This window comes from Xiphophorus couchianus, chromosome 21 (assembly GCF_001444195.1).
Source record: "Xiphophorus couchianus chromosome 21, X_couchianus-1.0, whole genome shotgun sequence".
In the NCBI taxonomy this organism is placed as follows: Eukaryota; Metazoa; Chordata; class Actinopteri; order Cyprinodontiformes; family Poeciliidae; genus Xiphophorus; species Xiphophorus couchianus.
In genome coordinates, this window is record NC_040248.1 from 17,284,234 (window position 1) to 17,307,004 (window position 22,771).

General features: G+C 39.3%; 1 protein-coding gene and 1 long non-coding RNA gene across 3 annotated transcripts; both read left to right on the forward strand.

Moving 5' to 3' along the window:
* Positions 1–12,582: 12,582 nt before the first annotated feature.
* Positions 12,583–14,918, forward strand: LOC114136598 (uncharacterized). 2 transcript variants are annotated; one of them, XR_003593848.1, is made up of 4 exons: positions 12,583–12,758; positions 13,440–13,520; positions 14,363–14,451; positions 14,597–14,918. It is a non-coding gene; the product is annotated as an uncharacterized LOC114136598 (long non-coding RNA). The 2 variants fall into 2 exon arrangements; XR_003593847.1 differs by lacking the exon at positions 12,583–12,758 and having other exon boundaries at positions 13,379–13,520.
* A 382-nt stretch (positions 14,919–15,300) lies between these two features.
* Positions 15,301–18,256, forward strand: LOC114136571 (uncharacterized). Its single transcript, XM_028004623.1, has 2 exons — positions 15,301–15,810; positions 15,869–18,256. Exons 1-2 carry the CDS (start codon positions 15,502–15,504, stop codon positions 16,535–16,537), a joined length of 978 nt encoding a protein of 325 aa, XP_027860424.1. The 5' UTR covers positions 15,301–15,501; the 3' UTR covers positions 16,538–18,256.
* Positions 18,257–22,771: the final 4,515 nt, after the last annotated feature.

The following is a 22,771-nucleotide window of genomic DNA, read 5'->3' on the forward strand; positions in this document are numbered from 1 at the left end:
GATTTGACCTTCTGCTGATTTCAAATGCGAGTCTCCTCACACTTTTTTAATGTTTTAAGGGGCTTCATACTTCTCAGAGGCTCTAAAAGCAAAAAAATAATGAAGAGCAAAAACACAGTGTCTTTAAAACGACAATGTATCTTCTTGTAACGTCTGCTTTACCCAACGCAACAAACGTTAGCTAAGCAGCAGAAACAACAAACCCAGCTGGTATAACCTACATCGTTTAAAGCCAACGGCGAGAGGCTTCATTCACTTTGAAAGCTCATATTAGACCTCAGTGTGTTTTAAATGTAAAATGTTCATTATTTCCTCGAACAAATGTTAGCATCTACATACAAACTTATGTAGATGAGTTTGTAAGTTAGATTTTAATCGTATTGCTGTTTCTCTGTTTAAATTGTGTCGTTTGTCTTGACCTGTTCCATTATGGCAGGCGTGTTGCCAATGTGGTACAAGAGCGGTAAGATTTCAGATGCCAGACATGGATATCAGAGCCTAAAAAAAAAAAAAAGTCAAGCAATAAAATTCACCAGAAGTACATGGGACTGATGCTGTTTTTGGGGTGGGGGGGAGTTTCGCCCGTTTTGACGATTTGCCTACGTTACCTCGCAAAGCAACAGAAACACATTATAGTGAGCCTGCTGCTGAAAGGAATGAAACTAAAGCCAGCGTTCATCCGTCGTGGGACAGCACTCCAGCCTATCCAGTCAATCAAACTCCAGCTGGAATAATGAAATTATGTTAGCGGACAGGTATGCAGGGGCCACATGGGCGCTGTCAGCGGCTGCAGCGGATAGCATCTCTGCGCGGCGGGGCTGCGGTCCCAGATGACTTGTCGTGCGTGACTTCAACCCTCGGCCGTCCTCTCTGCCTATGCATGACTCTCATTAGCGAGGCAAACACATGATCCACGCTGGCCTCTATATAGACACAAGGAAGGACGAGATGGAAAACAGGAAGTAATGACCCGCAGTGTCCAGGCAAAATTAGCTCCATTAATCACACCATTGATTAGGTCAGCCTGCATTTGGCCCTCCCCGCCGCCCCCTCTTCTCCTTCACAACAGGCACTTATGAAGTTCAGGATAACCAACATGGCTCTCCAGCTAACTATAAATGATACGTTTTGATTGTGACGGAGTAGTCTTGGTTCACCCAGAGGCTCGTTTTCTCATGCTGTTTGTTTTTTTCTTCAGAGAAATAATCAATATCTGTCTCCTTGTAGATTAAGAAGAATTGGGCTTGAAAATTTCCTCCATCCCCTGCTCCTTCAGGGAAGGGAGACTCAGAAGCAATTTGCCTGGAAACTTTTAAGACCTCGCTCTCTCTCAACCAACTTTGTTCTCCCCTCACTCCCTTCCCGCCAATAGATTTTCTCTTGGCTTCTTGACCCAGACATTATGCGCTTTTCTCATTTTTGTTGGGGAGGCCGCATTCCAAGGAGCGTTCCCCTTGACTGTTATCCACCTCCCTGAAAGATGTATGAGATGTTCGATAAGCTAATAAGTCATCGCTATGAGTCGGCTGTCAACCACGAAGAAAAGTCAACTATTTTCCCAGTCTGTAAGAGATGGCGTTCTCTTAACCGCACATGTACAACATTTCTTTTTAGAAATGTAGGTCAGTTTAATTTTAGCCATTGTGAAAATTACAGTAGCAGTGCAAAAAAAGAAAAAGAAAAACGTTTGGTTTCTCTTTCACATATGAAGAACTTCAGCTAATTCCTGATTTTCCTAAAGACATTCTGATGATGATCTTCTTTTAACGGACCGAGCAACGGAGCCTCTGTGTCTTCCGGGCAAATTGCTCGAAAGGTTGTTAAGCGAGACAATAACGCCAGACTTTACTGTCTGCAAGAAATGACTTGGGCTGTGTAGGAAATGCAGAAGGAGACACTTTACTTTAAAGGTTCTCTCTGCCATTATGTCAAGTTTTATAGCTGACTGGTGACAAAACAAAGCTCTTGATTCCCTTTCAGAACTGGATAACGTGAGAAGCAGGCGAGAGAAAGGATCTGCTAGAGAGACGTTGACAATGAATGACTCAATTTTACCTTCACCGCCCTACAGATTTCTGACCTTTTAAGTTTTTTTTAATGCAGGCCATCGTTGAAAATCTCCAAATCCATCGACAACAAAAAAAAAGGTATCCAGCAATAACTGGTTCTGCAGTAGGTTAATGGGCAGAATGCATTCTTAGATGGTGGAAGGTTATGGATACTGTGGTTGTTACGCCTCTTTGTTGACGCATGTAGGACTGGTGTACCACTGGTTTGACACGACGGTCCCTGTGTTTAAGACAGGGTGGTGCAAATTATATATCCCAACTATAGAGGAACGCCACATCTCAGCCTCTGCAGGAATGGTCATACTTGAGTGCATACTTGAGGGAAAAAAGAGGCTTTGACGTACTGTAGAACCTCAGCTCCAGCTGGAGCGGTGGGGCTTTCAGTCTGTCTGCGGAACAGGAGACCAAATCTTTACCCTCGTAGACGAAGTTTAGTCAACCAGACCTCGGTTTTTGTTTTTTCCTTGGGGGTATAGAACAAAACAAAATGACACAAACAAAACAGAGCAATATTTTATTGACAGCACCAAATAGTCACTTCTGGCTCTAGAATCAAAGGTTTGCAGATCCCTAAACTGCCAGATGAAAAGTGTGATTGTATCTCAATACAAAGTTAAAAGGTTTGGTAGCCCTTTATTTGAAGGGGTCTGCATAAGACTGACATAATACTGTTATAAATCAATCAATCAATCAAATTTTATTTGTATAGCACATTTCAGCAGCAAGGCATTTCAAAGTGCTTTACATCATTACAAACACAGAAACACAATGCAACATAGAATCAAAAACAAAGCATTAAGTCAAGTTCCATCAATAAATTTGTAATTGATTACATTTCAAATACAATTCTAAACAGGTGGGTTTTTAGTTGAGATTTAAAAGAAGTCAGTGTTTCAGCTGTTTTACAGTTTTCTGGAAGTTTGTTCCAAATTTGTGGTGCATAGATGCTGAAAGCTGCTTCTCCTCGTTTGGTTCTGGTTCTGGGGATGCAGAGCAGAACCAGAACCAGAAGACCTGAGAGGTCTGGAAGGTTGATACAATAAAAGCAATAAACATACTATAATACCAGTTATGAACATGAGTCTTCATGAATGATTTTAACTGATGTCATGAAGTGTCATTCGGTAAATAATGGCACTTTTAATGGACTTTTAATGCAAGTTTTAGTAAAACTTTGCATTAAAAGTGTAATTATTTACGAAATGACACTTTATAACAACACTCATTCATTCATGAAGACTTATGTTCATAACTTCTGTTATATCATGTTTATAACAGTATTATGCCAGTCTTATTTATCCACACCCCTTCAAATAAAGTCTTACCAAAGTTTTTAAGTCACTGTTAAAAGTAAAACTGTGAATGGTGAAAGGAAGTTGGCCCAATTGCTTAAACTAATGAGACTTATCTTACAAAAAGTGAAATCATAAGACTTAATGTTTCTCAGAAAGTTCTTCATTTCTTTACATTTAGACTCACATCAGAGAAGTTTATATGTTTGTCAATGTACATGGCAAAATAAAACAAAACAGTGGGTTAGCAGCATAGAGAATATATTTCTGTTTTCTATGCTTGCCATTTCCTTGTTTCAATGCTGTTCCAAGTTATTTCTTTTTCTATAAGTGTCTGTAGTGGTTCCTGATGAGAGAAAATGTCCAATTTTAGTCCAACTTGATAAACTGACATATTATTAGCTAAGATACAGGTATGTTAAACGATTTATATATCAAAAAGAAAATCACTATCAAGAAAGATACACTATTCACTGATTCTTGTGGCCAATATGTACAATTTTATCTTTGTAAAGCCTTGTGAATTCCCCGTTTTCCACCCAGACACGGGGAACACGCAGCTACAGATCCAAAGCAGACTGTTTATAAGTGATTTTACTGAAATGCATATTGCGCTGGGTAGAGTGGCTCTTTTGCTTTGATTGCCGAGATGTTCATTTTGACCTTTTACTCTTACAGACGCATGAGCAGAATGAGAATGAGCCAAATGAAAAGAAGATAAATAAATAAATGAAACAAGTTCATGATTTCCCGCACTGATTCCGCAGCTCACTGAGATACAGATGGAGCAAGAGACTTAGACGCAATGTAGACTGTTTCAGGGAACCACCAAAATGTTAAAGCCACAGCTCAGATGTTTTGCTGTCGCTTCTTCGTCTCTTGTGCTTTTTTGTAATTATTTCCGGCGAGTGGAAGCTTGGGGTTTTCCACTGGTTTGGGGAAAGTCGGTTGCATGTCCACCTGCTGGCATCGCTGTCCTGCTTGCTTGTGCGAGGTTTTCTCTTGAGTCCTGCTGCGATGAAAACAAGAGGTGTCTGGATCCCTGTTTGTTTCAAATGACATGCTTCCCCCCCTGCTCTGCTCGGCAGACTTCGCCCCTCAAATCTCAGGCAATTAGGATAAGATCTGTGGGATTTTATGAGCCTCGGTCCAACAGAGCCGCAATCTTCCCTATCTAACGCAAACAGCTTAACTTCCCAACTAGACATGAGACTCGAGGGAATACATAAGGAAAGGAAGTGTGCGTTCGAACGGGGCGACGGAGGAAAGAGACACAAAAGGACTGTGGGAAAGTGAGGGAGCGCCACAAAGCAGTCAGCCGCGTGTGAATCCAGGCCTTGGCCGTCAAATGCAAAAGAGCATGTTACGCATGTTGCACTGTACGATCACAAAGCAGCTGACCAGGAGCAGCGATGAGCAGAGCTACATGGTGTTCTGGTTAGGGGATGTATGGTCAGTGGCCTGAAAATCCTGAAATATGCTTCCAAGTGTGCGCAGGCGGGTGTGTGTGTGTGTGTGTGGGTGTGTGTGTGTGAGACCACTGTGTGCTTCAGTGTGACTCAGTCATGTCCCAAGGCAATGTCGATTGTTTGCTAGCGTATGTTTTTTGTCCGTCCTGGAGCACAGAGTACAACTGGGTTATTTACTTTCCAATTTATATCTCTCTGCTCGGTGGTGATTGCGGACTCTGGAGGGAAAAACTCTCTCCCCGTTATCGTTTTATGCACCTGGACGCGTGTGGATTGCGGTGACATTTTGAGACATTGCCGTGGACTAAAGTTTGACATCCATCAGGGAGCCCTTTTAAAGGGCCGGGAAACCGCCTGAGCTTTCTTGCTCCTCATCTGTACGTGCCAAGGCAGCATAAAGGCCAACTCTAAACCGGTTCAACCTGCAGACCACGATGGGCTAAAACACACCAAGTGTTATACACACCATAAGTGTATACGTCTGACCCATGAAATGTTATCCAGGTTTTGCCAGCGAAGGACGTCGTCTGGTAAATGAGGTAAAAGCTATTTTGGAAAGAGGGGATTATGGGTAGAGTGATTTGTAAGCACTGTAAAAAGATACGGCGACTGGCTAAACGCCAGCTGCTAATGCGCTAAAGTTGGAATCTGCTTCATAGCGTCGTCTTGACTAAACGGAACAGAAGCCCTCAGGGTTCAGCCACTCGGTTGAAAATCTGCAACACATACAATGACCAAAGTTCAAGTTTTGTCTTATTCCTGTAACCTAAAAAAAAAGACAAAGTACGTTTTAAACCGTTTTCTGGAGCAGCAATAATAAATGCTGTGTCTTCAATTCCACAAAGTTTGACAGTAAAAGCCATCGACAGTGTGATGAAAGGATCAGCACTCGTCTATGCTCAGTCGTTTTAGCGCCGTCACTGATGCTGAATTCAACTCCGAGGCTAATTGTGAAGTATTAAGGGTTACATGAGGAATCTTTAATACTTTCACACTGACTGAACATTAGCCACCATGTTTTATCACACTTTTTTTGGGGGGGGGGGGGTCATTTTAGCATGATAGTTTTTTGTTGTTGTTGTTAGCAAGTCTATAGATGTGAAAGAAAATGTTTCCTATTTTCTATTTGTGAATAATGTCGCTCAGTGGCCTAAAAGTAATTTCTTCTTTTGTCGTAGAAACCATTCCTCACACTGAAAAGTCTGCATATAAAATGTCCTCAGCATTCTGATCAAAAATAAAAGCAAAGTATGAAAATAAAACTTTTCCTTTTTTTCAACTTTTTGTGTTAAAGTTAATTTTTTTTTAAAGGCTTTTCTTGCAAATATACTAATAATCTTTAAGGATCTGTAATTAGATGATGCTTCAAGAGAGCTGCTCCACAAATACCGGGCTCCTCGGTAAATTATACATCTAACATTCAACTTTGAATTATGACGAATCCATTTTACATTTCATGAACATTTGTAACTACATAACACCTCCTGACTTACACTTTTCTCTCTTTGCTTTTCCTTTATTCCCTTTGCAAAAGATAAATACTTTCTTCTGAAGATTAAATCGGACAGAAGGAGGTCCAGATGTAAAACACTCATGCACTCATTGTGACATAATCAGTGTTGAAATATTGGATTTTCATCCCCAAACTGCGGCCCGACTTTATGAATTGATTTAAGAGTCCGTTATGAAAATTTTTATTACATGCCAGGTTTGATAAAACGGTGGCTGTGTGGAACTGATGGCTCTTTATGAGAAACCATTAATGTGTTTTAAAAAGTCACTTTCTGACTTGTTCCTGTATCTATGCTGAGTGTAAAAAAAAAAAATTGTCCACCTGTGACAAGGAAAATTACTTTTTACAGCGTGGAGAGGAGCTGTGAAATGCCCTCCTTAGCAGATGGGTTGTGTTTATGGTGTTGGGCTACGTTAGCGTTGAGTAGCCATTGCTCTCTGGCGGAGTTACTTAGCGAACCCCCTCTGGGCTCAGACTATCTATTCTTTCTTACGAGGAAGTCATTACAGAGGTGGATTAAACACGACAGGAGAATCTCATTTCCCAAACTCTCAAAGAGCACGGACCGAAACGTTTGGTTTAAAAAAACTCCGGCAAAGCGCTTTTTTTCTTGTCTTTCCCCCAAAATATGAAACACACATTGGCACTCAATTCTCCCAGACTTGTAACCATCAGTAGGCGAGATGTGTTTTCACAGTCGACGTAGCCGAAGACGCGAACTCCCCGTCCATCATTCCTCGCATCTGCTGACTGAAGGCGGCTCGGATCCTGCTCTCATTTAATCTCTCTGCTAATCCCACAGCACGGTGGATACCCTTCCAAATTTGGGAGATGATTATCCAGCTGACTGGTTAATTCCCCCCTGTGCTTGGGATTTCAGTCCTCAGTGATGTAAGAGCAGATTACAAAAAACTGTGTTTCGAATGAAAATGTTCATCGTAAAAATACATGAGCAAGCATTGAATAAAAAGAGGATACAAATTTGATGTCTTTAATTTGATATACATATATATAAATACAGTACAGACCAAAAGTTTGGACACACCTTTTAATTCAATGAGTTTCCTTTATTTTCATGACTATTGACATTGTAGATTCTCACTGAAGGCATCAAAACTATGAATAACACATGTGGAAATATGCACTAAACAAAAAAGTGTAAAACAACTGAAAATAGCCCTTATATTCTAGTTTCTTCAAAGTAGCAACCTTTTGCTGTGATTACTGCTTTGCACACAGTCTGCATTTTCTTGATGAGCTTCAAGAGGTCGTCACCTGAAATGGTTTTCACTTCATAGGTCAACCTGCCCTGTCAGGTTAATAAGTGGGATTTCTTGCCTTATAAATAGTCACGAAAATAAAGAAAACCCATTGAATTAGAAGGTGTGTCCAAACTTTTGGTCTGTACTGTATATATATATACATATATATATATATATAATGACACTTTGATTCCTGGCCCTGAACCAGTTGATGTACGGCTACCCCTTCTCTCTCTGCTCATTTACTGTTGAATAAACTCCATTAGTGCCTCAAAAACCTTTCTTAAAATATTTGTGGTTGTATTGTGACAAACTGTGAAAAAGTTGAGGAGTTATCAATATTTTGGTATGCCCCTTCTTCCTGGTTTGCTTCAGCAAAAAGTAGATTTCATTTCCCTCAGTCATTTGATCTCGGATGCAAATAATACACAATATCGTCAGTTTCTTCTCGTTCCTACATTTTTGCTGTTTTTAAATGTTGCCAGGATTGCGCCACTCATTCAGGCCACCTACCAACCATGAATATCACCTATGGGTGATTAAACATCTCGGTTGCCATCAGCTACTTCCTGTTAAGACACGTTAAACAACCCGAGGATCCGGTTTGTGCTCGTCGAAGGCTCGCGCTTTCAGCTGTCACGGAAGCGGCGCTGTGAAAGGGGGCTAATTAAAAACTGTACCCGCGCTAACAACCGACTTCAGGTCCTATCTTCGAGGATCTGCGCTTAGCTTCGAAAAGCAATTAAGAAAACAGACCGGGCTGAGTTGTCTTTTGTTCCTCAGTTAGGCTAATTCATGCGATGAAGAGTGTAGCGACCACGAATCTAAATGCAGTTCAGCAAAAAAACTTAAGGACAAAGGCTGAGGAGCGTTTTTTTTTTTTTTGTGGAGTAGGAACAGAAACTCTGTCTTTTTCCTTTATTTGAAACAATGTTAATTATTTTTTTGAGGATGTTTTGCTTGCTGGGTGCAGTTGGACTGCCGCATTGGGGCCATATGTTACACATAAATTCACCACAGAAACAAACCTAAGCTGTTGTAAATTAGCGTGTGACATGTCCAGCTGAAGAAGACACACAACTTTATCTGTTTAACTTGAGTCACAAAGATGATTATTTTTGAATAAATAGCATAAGAGATCAGAGCCTGCATCCCATCCGTATTATGTTTTCATAGTGCTATTTTTTTAAATTTTCGGTCCCATAAGTTCACGTTGTGAATAATTAAGGCCTGCTGGTTCTGGTGCAGTCCCCCAGATGAGAATTCATGTCCACTAATGCCCATGCCGCGTTGACAGCTTTCATAACTGTAATTGTGGCACAACCAGCGTCTGTTCCAGAGAGAGAGTGAGGGAGCGCACGCCTCAAAGGCGTCTCTTTTCTCCAGAAATATTGATCCCGACCCAAGCGCCGGATTGGTTTCCATGTGATGCGAGTCTGAAGTGGGTCCAGCTCTGTGGAAATCTCTCTGCGGTTTACGCAGTCCCAGCTCAGTGATTCCGCTCAATAACGACTGAACTCGTAGCAGAGCAGAGTTCCCCTTGGATGCAGCACGTTGTCACGGTCGTGTTTTGGCTGTGAGAACAGAAAATAAATCCGATGAATGTTTTTTTGGGGTTTTTTTTTTGCTTTATTGGTATCGGTAACGAGCGTCTTACGGGAAAGGAGGGACCTTGGGGCCGGGTGCCGTTCGAACAAGAACCGCCACTGTTGACAGCAGACACAAGAAATGGCTGACATTTACTAGAATGACTTTGTTCCTTCAGCTTCTAGTCGTGAAAGCTTCAAAGCTGCATAATTACTCAGCCACGCGTGGAATTTTTGCTGAAAAAGACAGAAGCTTATAATGAAGTGGCACATTTTGGGGGAACTAACATAAGGACCACAATGCCGCTGCTCTCTTTACAACAAACTGCACTCTGCTGCTGCACGAATTCTTGGAAAGTTAATGAAATAATGAAAAAGTTTAAAGCAGGAGGCTTATTTCTACAGACGCAGAGGGAAATAGTAGACTCTTTACTCGGAAATTAACCTGAAAGATGCCAGGAAATGTAGCTACGACCAGAGCAGATCATTTAGCCCGACTACGTAACATGAATTTAGTCTCTTTGACCAATTCGCCCCAAAGCACGTTCAGGGCTCCTGCATAATGATTTCATGGAAGGACACAAGAATGGACACATGTAGGTAGGAAAGAGGCATGGAAGGATGAAGTCAAGTACAAAGGGATGCAAGGGAGTGAGAATGAAACAAGGGAGAAAGACAACAAAAGGTAGGATAGAAGAAAGAATGAAAGAAAGAAGCAAGGGTCAAAGCATCAATGTAGGAATGAATCAAAGAAAGACAAAAGTATAGAAAAGTAGAAAACAAGGAAGGAGTTTGGGACATGTGAAAGACAGAAAGGAAGCGAGGATAAAAGGGAAGAACGAATGGACCGAAAGACAGGAAAGAAGAACCTAAGAAAGGGATGAACTAAGGAACAATCAAAGGCCGTAGGGGTGCAAAGAGGAGAAGAATGAAACAAGCTAGGAATGAAAAACGTAAGGATGGACATAAGAAGATGACTTAACTTTCTATTCTATTTGTCTAGAAGTTTGGAAATACAAATATGTATCTATACTTTTATTTTTGTCTGTACCTGGAATTGACTGAAATTAGACTCCACACATTTTACGACTGCATAGAAACCGTGCGCCTATGCAGCCAAACTCGACTCAGAAGTCCTAAATGCCTAAAGAGCTTCTCTTTAAAGAGACTCGTGACAGGCTGGATTTTATTTTCTACATCTATCGCTGCAGGCGATTCCTCCTCTCTCGTTAGTCGGGGAGGCAGATGTGTAGGACAGGCAGCCGGCGTCGCCAGAGGAACTTCTTCCACTAACAACCCGGAGGTTGTTTTCAAGAACAGCTTTAAAAAAAAAAAGAAAAAATCCCCATCAGAGCACGCTTTCCCAAGCAGCGACACTAAAACACACACATACATCTATATAAACATGTGTGTGTGTGTGTGTGTGCATGTTCACATCTAATCATCACAAACACACACATATGCAGAAGCGGCTGTAGAGCTGGGAGAAGATAAATGGCCTGAAATTTGTCTTTTTATGAAAAAAAACAAAAACCCCACACACAAACACACACAAACACACAATGACAGATAAATGGCATTCTCTGGCCAGCCCACCCCATTAGTGTTGCACAAGATCCAGCCTCCCCCTGGCTCGGTCCACCAAACCTCACCCAGGGGGTCAACAACAATCTAAATTTCAATTAAAGCGGAAAACGCTGCTGATGGAGACCAAATGAATGTTGATGCCTCTTCGTCTGAGGCTGGAGGTTTTTCGGCGGTGGCTCGGTGGGGGGGGGGGAAACAGCATTAGGGGCAATTATTTCATTATCTCCGATCCGCTCACAGCAGGCTCGGGTCACAGCTCCGGCCAAGTTTAGCCGGAGCTGCAATTATTATTGCAATTAGTCAGGGGGCAGGCAACACCAACAGGAGTTCGGCTGCAGGATAAAAACCCCAAATGTCAACGTAGGACTCGAATCAGACGGCTGCAGGTGATCGCCAGTGCAGAGAGACGAGGAGATCATGTTGTTTTCAGGTTTTTGGACGCAATTTTGTGCTTCGCTACTTCGTCTCATGTTCAGTTGCGGATTTAATAAACCAAAGCAGGAGTGTCGAGACTAATTTTCATTTTGGTTCAAAGCAAAACCATAGATGTTCTCAGGGGTCGGTTGTTCCAGGAGTTAGTGATAAAACCTCATAACAAACTGCTTAATATTAACAAATACACATCTCTGCAGTCAATAAGTACATCTTAAGATTAAATGTTATTGAGCATTTATTTCACATTGATCAGTCTCAACAGGATTTCCGTTTTTTGGGGGGGAGGGATTTTCTTTGCAATTCAAATGACAGATTTTGTGGCGCCAATTGAGAAATATTTGCAAGAAATTTTGCAAATGTGATATTTTGCTTCTCGCAGTGTAGATTTCCTATGGAAGCCCGTTTCCGCCACAATGTAAAAAAAAAAAAAAATAATTATCTCATTATAATGAGATACTATCTCATTATTTTGAGTTACTATCGCATTATAATGAGATCCTATCTCATTATAATGAGATAGTAACTCATTATAATGAGATACTATCTCATTATAATGAGATAGTAACTCATTATTTTGAGTTACTATCTCATTATAATGAGATAGTATCTCATTATTTTGAGTTACTATCTCATTATTTTGAGTTACCATCTCATTATTTTGAGTTACTATCTCATTATAATGAGATAGTAACTCATTATTTTGAGTTACTATCTCATTATTTTGAGTTACTATCTCATTATAATGAGATAGTAACTCAAAATAATGAGTTACTATCTCATTATAATGAGATAGTAACTCAAAATAATGAGTTACTATCTCATTATAATGAGATAGTAACTCAAAATAATGAGATAGTAACTCAAAATAATGAGATAGTAACTCAAAATAATGAGATAGTAACTCATTATTTTGAGTTACTATCTCATTATAATGAGATAGTAACTCAAAATAATGAGTTACTATCTCATTATAATGAGATAGTAACTCAAAATAATGAGATAGTAACTCAAAATAATGAGATAGTAACTCATTATTTTGAGTTACTATCTCATTATAATGAGATAGTAACTCAAAATAATGAGATAGTAACTCATTATTTTGAGTTACTATCTCATTATTTTGAGTTACCATCTCATTATTTTGAGTTACTATCTCATTATAATGAGATAGTAACTCATTATTTTGAGTTACTATCTCATTATTTTGAGTTACTATCTCATTATAATGAGATAGTAACTCAAAATAATGAGTTACTATCTCATTATAATGAGATAGTAACTCAAAATAATGAGTTACTATCTCATTATAATGAGATAGTAACTCAAAATAATGAGATAGTAACTCAAAATAATGAGATAGTAACTCATTATTTTGAGTTACTATCTCATTATAATGAGATAGTCTACACAGGCTCAGGACATTTGGAGACTGTGGAGGTTGAAGCCCCATTTCGAATTGGTTCAGTCCACCTGTAGCGGTTTGACTGTACCGTCAGTCGCGCCTGCCGCCTGCAAGCACCCAGCTAAACATAGCTGTTCACAACGGTAAGAAATGTGGTTTTGTTAATTTAAGTTAAGTCTGTAAGCTAGCATAGTATAAAGCCATCAATTTGGCATACTGACAACGGTAGCTATTCTTGAAGATAGCTTAAGAAGATGCATTCATATCTTTGAAGCTAACGTTTTCTGTTTCTTTACTTCGTCAGTCCACAACTGACTTTCCGGTAACTGTAGTTAATATCGAAGGATTACGTGGTACGTTTATTTGCTGTAATGACACATGTTCAGTCTACCACAAAATCGTGGTGTAATAACTTGTGAGTAGTTCGTAGATGCTGCATCTCGCTCCCAAACCACTGCGACACCAAAACAATACCTCTAAGCCTATGTATATATATTTTTTAAAGTTAAACTAAAATATGTCATGGCATTTTATGTCACGTTCTCTCTGTGTCTCTCTCTCTTTTATTAATATTAAATTCTAAATAATTTATTTAACTGCACCCCAAGCAAAGAAATGTAAATAGGCTATATACAGTATATATACTGCTCAAAAAAATAAAGGGAACACTTTAAGTGTTAAACACCTGTTTAAGTGTTCCCTTTATTTTTTTTTTAGCAGTGTATATATATATATATATATTTGTATGTCTTCAAATCTTTTTTATTGATTTAATCAGTAAGTTCAAGTAACCATCAAAACCAAATGTGCTTGCTTTTGTACAGTGCAGGTTGTTTCAGAAAGACAGAAGACTTGATGGTGTGGAGCACCTGCAGTTTCACTGGCCTTGTCTGATCACACAAGAGGTATATGTGAGTTCTCTGCCATAGCGTGTTTCTCCAGTTCTCTATTGAAAGACCTCTATGCTTCACAGATGGCTTAATTTTCTGCTAAAGATTAGCAGTAGAAAATTTATTGTTACTACCAATAAATACTTTCTTATCTTTTCTGTGAATTTAAAGAGGTTTCTCAAGATGTGTCCATTTTAAAAGTAAAACTACTGTATATGCATACATTTGTCTGTACGCTAGCATAGTATAAAGTCATCAATTTGGCATGAAATAACTGTGGTAATAGTTATTATAAAACAAAAGTTTAAAAGATGCTAAATATTTTTTGTGAAAGAATTTATTTGTGACGTTGAAATAGTTTGAGTTTAGCCTTAGTAAAATCATTTGATGAAAAAACATAGTGCTTAAAGACATTATGAATGTCCCAGTCCAGGGTCTTTCTGAATGGAGTTTGCATGTTCTCTCTGTGCATGGTGGATTCTCTCTGGGTACTCTGGCTTCCTCCCACAGTCCTAAAACATGACTGTCAGGTTAATTGGTCTCTCTAAATTCTCCTTAGGTGTGAGTGTGTGTGTGCATGGTTGTTTGTCCTGTCTGTATCTGTGTTGCCCTGCGACAGACTGGCAACCTGTCCAGGGTGACCCTGCCTCTTGCCCGGAACGTTAGCTAGAGATAGGCACCAGCACCTCCTGACCCCATTAGGGACAAGGGTGTTAGAAAATGGATGGATGGAGGGATGGCATTATGAATGACTATATTATGATTAGTTTTTTAGGTAAAATTATAATTTGTAGTATGACTTGCTTTACATTTTATTGGAAACATATGATGATGGTCTTGTGTATCTTCTCTTCCAGTGTATGATCACAGAATGGATGACCTGAGTGATTTCCTGAGGCAAAGGAATATTCCAGAGGAAACTATCGAGACCATGCTGAGAGAGAAGGTACTAAATCAGTATTTCAAAAACTACAGTTTTTTTTAAAGCATGTGTCTAGCAATGTTATCTAATTTAATTCAAATAATTTGCATGCAATTCTAGTTCCATTTTTGTAGTTTTAAAGAAATTATTTTTTATTGTCCTTGTTTAGATTGATACCAACGTCATCCAGCTCATGACAGATGAAGAGCTAAAGAATTATTTGCCATCATATGGAGACCGCATAGCCCTATCAGGATACTGTAGAAGGAAGGAAAATGGCCCCCCAAGCCGTCGCAAATCAAAACTGTTTGAGCGCCTGAAATCAAAGCTGGGTAAAAGAAAAACTGCTCATGAAGATGGCTGTGGAATGGAAAAAGAAGAGCAATCTGAAACAACTGTAAAGAAGAATGCTCTGAAGTCAAAGAGAAAAATAGAAATAGGCTGGCTGCTTTATGATGAAGAACAACAGGCTTTTAAACAAGTAAGAGCAAGAAGAGATGGTGGAACAAGGAAGGTCGATGTATCAAAGGATGCTAAAAAAAGTGAGATAATCCAGATGGCTATTGGCCTCTTCTTTCCAAATGGAAGAAATAGAGAAGGGTCCATAGCAGATTTTGAAATGGATCTAAAAGATTATCAGGAAGTGGCAATTGATGACAAAATCACTGTTGGACAAATGTTTCATGTTACAAAACTGACTATTCTCAGGTTTTACCTGACCACCCATAAAAAGAAGGCTAACCAGTCAGTCAAGATGAAGTTTTGTCTTCATCATTTTTTCAGGATCAAGACAGTTCTCCGAGTCAGCCCTCCTCTTCATCTGCTGTAAATGTTGCAGTGACCAGCCAATCTACAATATCCACAGAGGTAACTTCTGACTTCCTATTTGTTGGAAACATAACAAATCATGAGAATATTAACTTTTCACTTCATTCTACAGAGCTTAGGGAGGAGGATTTGGATAGCAGTAACATAGTGTTTCTAGGACCGTTTTCTGACAGTGAGCCACAGATTTTGGATGATACTTTGCCAATATCCCCTCAATCCACATCATCCTCCAAGGCAGTGAAGAAGATGCTGATAGTTCACAGAGGACAGGTACTTCCTGAGCTCATAGCACATTTCTGTGATGACGGACTTTTAGATAAAGATTTCAAAATCCAGCTTGTACTGCCAGATGGAACACCTGAGATGGGTTATGATGACGGAGGAGTCGTTAGAGACTGTCTTTCTGAATTCTGGAAAGATTTCTATGACCAGTGTACTACAGGAAACACTTATAAAGTGCCTTTTCTGAGACATGATTATGGACAGCAGCAGTGGGAGAGTGTAGGCCGAATAATTGCTTTTGGATGGACAAGAGAGAAATATCTTCCTATGAAGATTGCACCATTAGGGACAAGGGTGAACAGAAAATGGATGGATGGATGGATGGATGAAGATTGCACCTGTCATACTAGAGCAAGCAGCCTTTGGACAGGTTAAAAGTGAGGTGGTGGAGAATTTCCTTAAGTGCATGTCTGAATCTGAGCGCTTTGTGTTTCAGTCATGGCAGTCAGACTTCAGCAGTGTTGACAAAGAGGAATTGATAGAGATTCTTGATAACCGCAGTTGCAGACGAATGCCCACTGCCAGCAATGTAAACGAAATCCTCCAGGAGCTTGCACACAAAACACTTGTCCAAGAGCCTGCTTATGTTATTGAACAGTGGGCCAAAACACTCAGTATCATCGGGAACAGCTTCCAGGACCTTTCTTCAGTGTGTGAAAACTTGCAACCAAATGCAAGAAAAGTTTTGAAGTCCATTGTCTTTCCTGAGGAAATGAATGTCCATCAGAAGGACATTCAAAAGTACGTTAGCACGTATATCAGGAATGCAGATTTGCAGCATCTGTCCTTGTTTCTAAGGTTCTGCACAGGTTCAGACCTGTTCCTGGATAAGAACATTCTTATTGATTTCACAAAGATTCAAGGGTTTCTCAGAAGACCTGTGGCTCACACATGTGGCTGTGTCCTTGAGCTGTCAATCTATTATGATAGCTATCCAGATTTCAGTGCTGAAATGAACAAGGTTTTGGAGTCTAATGTATGGGTCATGGACATTATTTAGTTTTGAAAGTGGTGGAGGTAGAGGGTGGAGTTCCACGGTTGTGGAACTCAGAAAAAAAAGGACTTAAGGTGGCTATTTAAAGTAACAAGTTGCCTATCAAGATCTAAGTAGATGTTTTAAGGATTTTCCCCAAAATTTCCTTGTCAGGGTTTAAGGTTTTAGAGATAACTTTTTACCTGAGTAATTTCCAAACTTTCTCCAGATGTAATAAAACGGGATCAACTGTTTGTGATAGGTAAATGTTGGTTTGTGCAGCACAGCTGTTGGTTTGTTTAAGGGTAGGTTGTCAAAACTCAACAAGGGAGATATTCTACCACACATGCACAAGTTCTGCATATCTGTTAACTGTCAGGGGAGCAGTCAAAATTCTATCTCTGGAAAGCCATGATGCCATACAACAAAATGTAGCTGACTTTTGTTATGCCATAATTAACATGTTAATTGTTAGCTGACATAATAAATCATAAGAGGTAAAGTGAAAATTACTGTAGGAAGTATTTAGAAGTTCACAGCCAAAATAAACAAAAATAGGAACTGTTTATTGTTATTGTATCTTTTTATGAGACACAACTATGTTGACAGTTGTACTTGTTACATTGCATCCATATTCATAATAAAATCGTTTTCTAATTTCTTTTTCTTTTTTGCACATTGGATTTCTTTTGTGGAAGGTTATGAAAAGAGTCTTTTTGTTTTACTGGACACAACTTGGTAAATTTCTTTATCTTAAACTTATTAAATGCACTATACACCAAGGCAAATTTTTTTTTAAGCATTTGTGATTTATATTTGGGGATGACAAAGTAATGGATTGTTCTTTGTTGACAGAATACAAAATAAATACATTTTGAATAAAGTTTAGAGCCTGTTTATGATTTGCTGTTGCACTGTAAATAAATTGATTGGCCATAATACTGAAAAACATGTATATGTCAAGAGTAAAGACAACATTTGTACTCTTATCAAATTAATACCAACTGCAAACAATAGCATATTGGTTATCTGTTACTAATAACATGATTAAAACATTGCTTCTACATGTAATACTCCTGTCCATATATCAACAGTTTCCCTGAACAAGTAAGGCTAAGAAAACAGAGAGCCTGCAAATGTTGGTACTATTTAGTACTGTTTTGAACAGGAGGCTAGTATTTTCCATTAATAAATAAGATTAAACACATAGAAATTAATAAATTGACCTTGACCACAACATTGAAGGAAACTAAAATGTTTAGTCTTTTTAGGTAAACCATGGAAACAAATTGTAACTCAGTCATGCCTTTTAGTTTTACAATCAGTGTTTACACAGGACATATAGACATAATATCTGACTTGTTAGATGTTTTGTGGACCTGGGTGATTTAGAGAAACTATTCCCTCAGCCCGTCACTGATCATTTGACGGAGTCTTACATAAAGATTAGTAATTTCATACACATCATCTGTCATTACCAGTCTGTGCTCAGTCATGAGTTCAGTGCATAAGTGAAATACATCAACATCACAGGGAAAGTCCTTGAAACGACATTCTTCTATACATATTTCCAGCTTTGTTAGATTAGCAGACTGTAAAAAGTTTGGAACCCCGTACAGGTTGGGAACACCATGCATTAATGTGGGACGACCAGGAGGAGCCCCAGGATTATTTGTAGATCGTATACGATGGTCATTCCATGTATGGACAACTTGATCCAGCTCCACCTGTTTGATAAAAAAAAAAAACGGGAAAAAAATAAGTAAATAGTTGTTAGAAAACAAATTCATGCTTTTGTATTATTTGTAACTTATTTCAAATTTGTGTGCTGAAAGCAAGAAGTAAATTTATAGTACCTGTATTGTTTGTAGGAAGCAAAACTGGATCAGTGATTTGTCCAGAAAGCTGTCAACAAAATAGCCATCGGCTTTAAGCTGGTCGAAATGGTCCATCCAAAACTGGACACATTCACTTCTTAAAGTGCACCACCATCGCTCTATCCTTTGATTTCTTGTACTCGGACCGAGAATAACAGATTCAAAACCATTTTCATTCTCGGTGTTGTGCAGAAATCTTTGCATCGCTGCCACATAAGTGTTCTCTGTGCCATGATCCATTCGTATCTTTTGTGGAAATCCATTATACTCCATCACAGCATCAATGAAATAGCCAGCAATAATGTGAGGGTCACTATTAGTTTTATTAGCTTCTAGCCAGATCATTTTCCTTGAAAAGCCATCTATGCATCCATTAATACATATCCCATAAGGCTTTAATTTGTCGTACCCATCGATGTGCCAGACATAGTTTGGTCCCCGACTGACATATATGCGTCGTCTCAAGCGATTTTGTGCACGCAGGTCAACCCCATTGGGATCCAATAGGCGCATCAAAAGACGTACTGTTTCCCTGTCTGTGACTATGCCAGCCATCCAACATTTCTGGTGCATCCACCTGTAGCCGTGCTGTCTCCCAGATCCATTTAGTTGTTGCTCAATAAAAGAGGCCACTTCTGCAACATCTGTCTTATTTTTTCTACGCCAAAGGCGCTTCTTTTGCAGTCTTCTTTCCAGCGTCCGGAGACTTAATTTAACATTATGGGTTTCTTCCAAAACTCGCAAGATTTCAAGATTAGTAAAACCACTTCTGAAGTATTGCTCAATGATATTGTCAATATCCATTTCTTTCTATCAAGTTGAGCATATCTCAAGCTATAGGGCCAACTCAAGTTATCTCATTATAATGAGAGAGTATCTCATTATAATGAGATATTATCTCATTATAATGAGATAATATCTCATTATTTTGAGATACTATCTCATTATAATGAGATAGTACTAGGACTATCTCATTATACTACTATCTCATTATAATGAGATAGTACTAGGACTATCTCATTATACTACTATCTCATTATAATGAGATAGTACTAGGACTATCTCATTATACTACTATCTCATTATAATGAGATAGTACTAGGACTATCTCATTATACTACTATCTCATTATAATGAGATAGTACTAGGACTATCTCATTATACTACTATCTCATTATAATGAGATAGGCCCTGGAGCCAGATTTGGCTCCAGGGCCTTTAGTTTGACACATGTGAGTCAAAGTACAAGAAGATCTGCTTTTCTGCAGTTTAATTACATTTCTAGAGTTAACCCCCCCCCACAAATGCTCAATTGTATATAAATGTAATAATTGGAACACATTGTTAATGTCTGTTCACCTGCAGGCATCACCAGGTCGAACTGCCCTACAGCCCCGCTCCAATTAATTCACTGACATCACGAAAGAGAATTAGCGGGAAACAGGTTTGATGCCTGGAGCAAAAAAAAAAAGAACAACGAAAAAAAGGTTCATGCTTTCCTCAAATAATTCGAATTTGCATTTGGAGTGAAAATCCAATCCAGCTGTGTTTTATTTATGTCATGCCTCTCCAATTACTGCTGACCAAACGAGGGTGCGGAGAGCACTCCAGGTCTGTCCGTGTGACATCACGGAGGAGTTAAAGCAGGACATTGGGGAAATGGGAGAAGAGAGAGAGGGGGAGGGGGATTTCCAGACAGCCGCTAAGATGATGATGTAAGAGAGATGACGGCACATTTCACCCACGACTGGCGAGTGTTTGTGGTGTAGAATGGCGGATTTGGAGAACCCCCTGCAGAATGCACACCAAGGCACTGATTAGACTCTGCTCTGATGCACGCATTAGAGAAATCACTTCTCTTTTATGTTTCTGAAACTTAGACTTAAACATTTTCTTGATCTTCCTCACATGTGCCAAAACAAAATGTCTTCTAGTACAGATTTTGCAGCAACTCTGTGTTAGACGCAAAAGTTTGGTTCCAGGAAAGCATCTGTGAAAAACAAGTCTCAAGTATCTTCACAAATTTTCTATTAGACTGAGATATGGACTTTGACTGGGCCACTGCACACACATCAGTACAAGTACATCTAAAAAATAAGAAAAAAATTCTATGAAAGTGAAATAGTTCTTGTCAGTCATATACGTTGCATAGATTCATCGTTCTAGATAGAAATGCAATTTTCATGTCACATATCTGTAATAATTTCCCAATGTCTTTTTTTTTTTTGACAAACCCTACATAAATTGGGCCAAAAATGTGCTATTTCCTCTTGATGTGATGCCTCAATTTAAAAAGAAAAAATAGATTTTCAGTAGTTGGCCTGCCAATCACAGAACGAAGTTGGAGCAATGTAAAAACAATCTAGTTTTGTCTTTTTAAACCCAGACGGTTTAATTTATTCACTTTTCAAAATAAAAGTCCATGATGATTGTTGTGTTACTTGAGCAACACAATTCAAACTTTGCATTTCTCTGTTAAAGTTTTGCATTAAATGCGGTTAATGCACACTTGGCACCTGTGAATGCTGGACACACTCTTAACTCAGCTTCTTTTACAGAAAATAACTATTATATTTTAGTAAATTGTTGCCATTATTTTTGGTAAGATTGCCCTTGCTGGCTTCTTATCCATCAATAGCCATCATTCACAACATACTGCAGTTTAAAGACATGATTGCTAAAAAAAACTGACAAAATATGAAAAGAAGAGAAATTGAAAGCTGGCTTCCACTGTAAAACTCCACAGCAGCATTCATTTTGGCCGCAAAAATCTGTCACGGCCGCTGCAAAGCAAACTCTGAAGACAAATAACTATTACGCGAGGCGCACAAACCCTCTCTGAGCAACTGAACGACAACACATACGCATTCACACTGTTTCGTAAATGGGTTTGCAAGTGCGCGGATGATAATGCGACAGCTGAGGAAGTCATCCTCTGCACTGACTGACTGACTCGCGCTCAGAAGTGGACCCCGGTTGGTAGTTCGGGAGGCCAGCTCACAAAGACGGTTAATACCACAGTCATCATGAGGTGGCACAGATGGCATTCGAAGACGATCGGCCGAAGCGGTTTTTGATTGGCTTCGCGGCAGGGAGGGAAGTGGAGCGAGGTCTCCGGTGGAGGGTATTTCCAAAAACGGGAACCCATAACGGCGGTCATAACATGAGTAACTAGCGTGGCGATATTTGGAGAAGCACAGACCACGTCTGATGACATGTGTGATGACGGAGGCTTTGTTCGCAGAAGAGCTCTGATTAGGCTTGTGCTCCAGAATATATATTTTTTTAAATCAAATTAGGAGGAATGTGGGCACAAAGTAAAGTTATAGCACTGCTTTATTGGGGGTAAATATTCACCTTTATGATCAAATGAGATCAAATGAAACTGTTTGACCTACACAGAAAAATGCTACATTTGTCGGAAAACGGTCGGCGTATATTACTCATGAAACAAGGTGGTGGCTGTATCATGCTGTGGGGAGAATTTCCTCCAGTGGGGATAGAGAAGAGTTGAAACTAGGGAGACCTGAATGATAAAACTGGTGTCAAACCTGAATTATGCATCAAAACCTGATTGTTTGTGCCACTATCATTTTAAAGATATTCTAAAATGTTTCCGGAGGCCATCAAAGGTCAACCAGTCGTCCGCCCGAAGGCCCCCAAATAAAAAAAAATCTAAATCAAATGAATTTAGAGTCAATCAGCTGTGCTGCAAAACTTTTTGCTGCACAAACCATCACGAACAGTGCAATAGCACAATTAATTAAACACAAACTTAGTTTGATTTTGTTAATGTGTGTGTGTGTGTGTGTGTGTGTGTGTGTGTGTGTGTGTGTGTGTGTGTGTGTGTGTGTGTGTGTGTGTGTGTCTGGGGGCGGGGAGGTTAAAAATTGTAACGGCACAAACAAAAGTGTTTGCTGCACAAATGTAACACTATATTTCAAAATAGGACTTATGCAATTATGCGGCAAAGCTAACACAATGTGGAGAAAATGGAAACGTTGATTAATGTCTTTAAAATGACAGCGGCACAAACAAAGAAATGTTGTTGCACAAACGTTTGACACCAATATTGTTTAATTTGAAAAAGAGAGGCGGGGCCAACTTCACTCCAGTTTTGAGTCGAGACCCAAATCCAGTTGAGAATCGTGTGGCTAGACTTGAAAAGTGATGCTGACAGATGCTAACCCTGTAATCTAAGCCATTTTACAAAAAAGTGGGCATTTATTAGCATTCCTTGAGTTTCAAAGCTCATGAAAAGTTGTCATAAGCTTGCTGCTAATTGCAGTGAAAGACTGCTGCGCAGACTACTGACTCAGATGAGCTTTACAAAACCACGGACCACTTTGCGATTACGTGCTTCCTGTTTGCGTACAATGACATA

Coding starts and splice junctions, on each gene's coding strand:
- LOC114136571 (XM_028004623.1), top strand. CDS start 15,502: ATGCTGATAGTTCACAGAGGACAGGTACTTCCTGAGCTCATAGCACAT. Junction 15,811..15,868: donor AGAAATATCTTCCTATGAAG/ATTGCACCATTA, acceptor GGATGGATGAAG/ATTGCACCTGTCATACTAGA.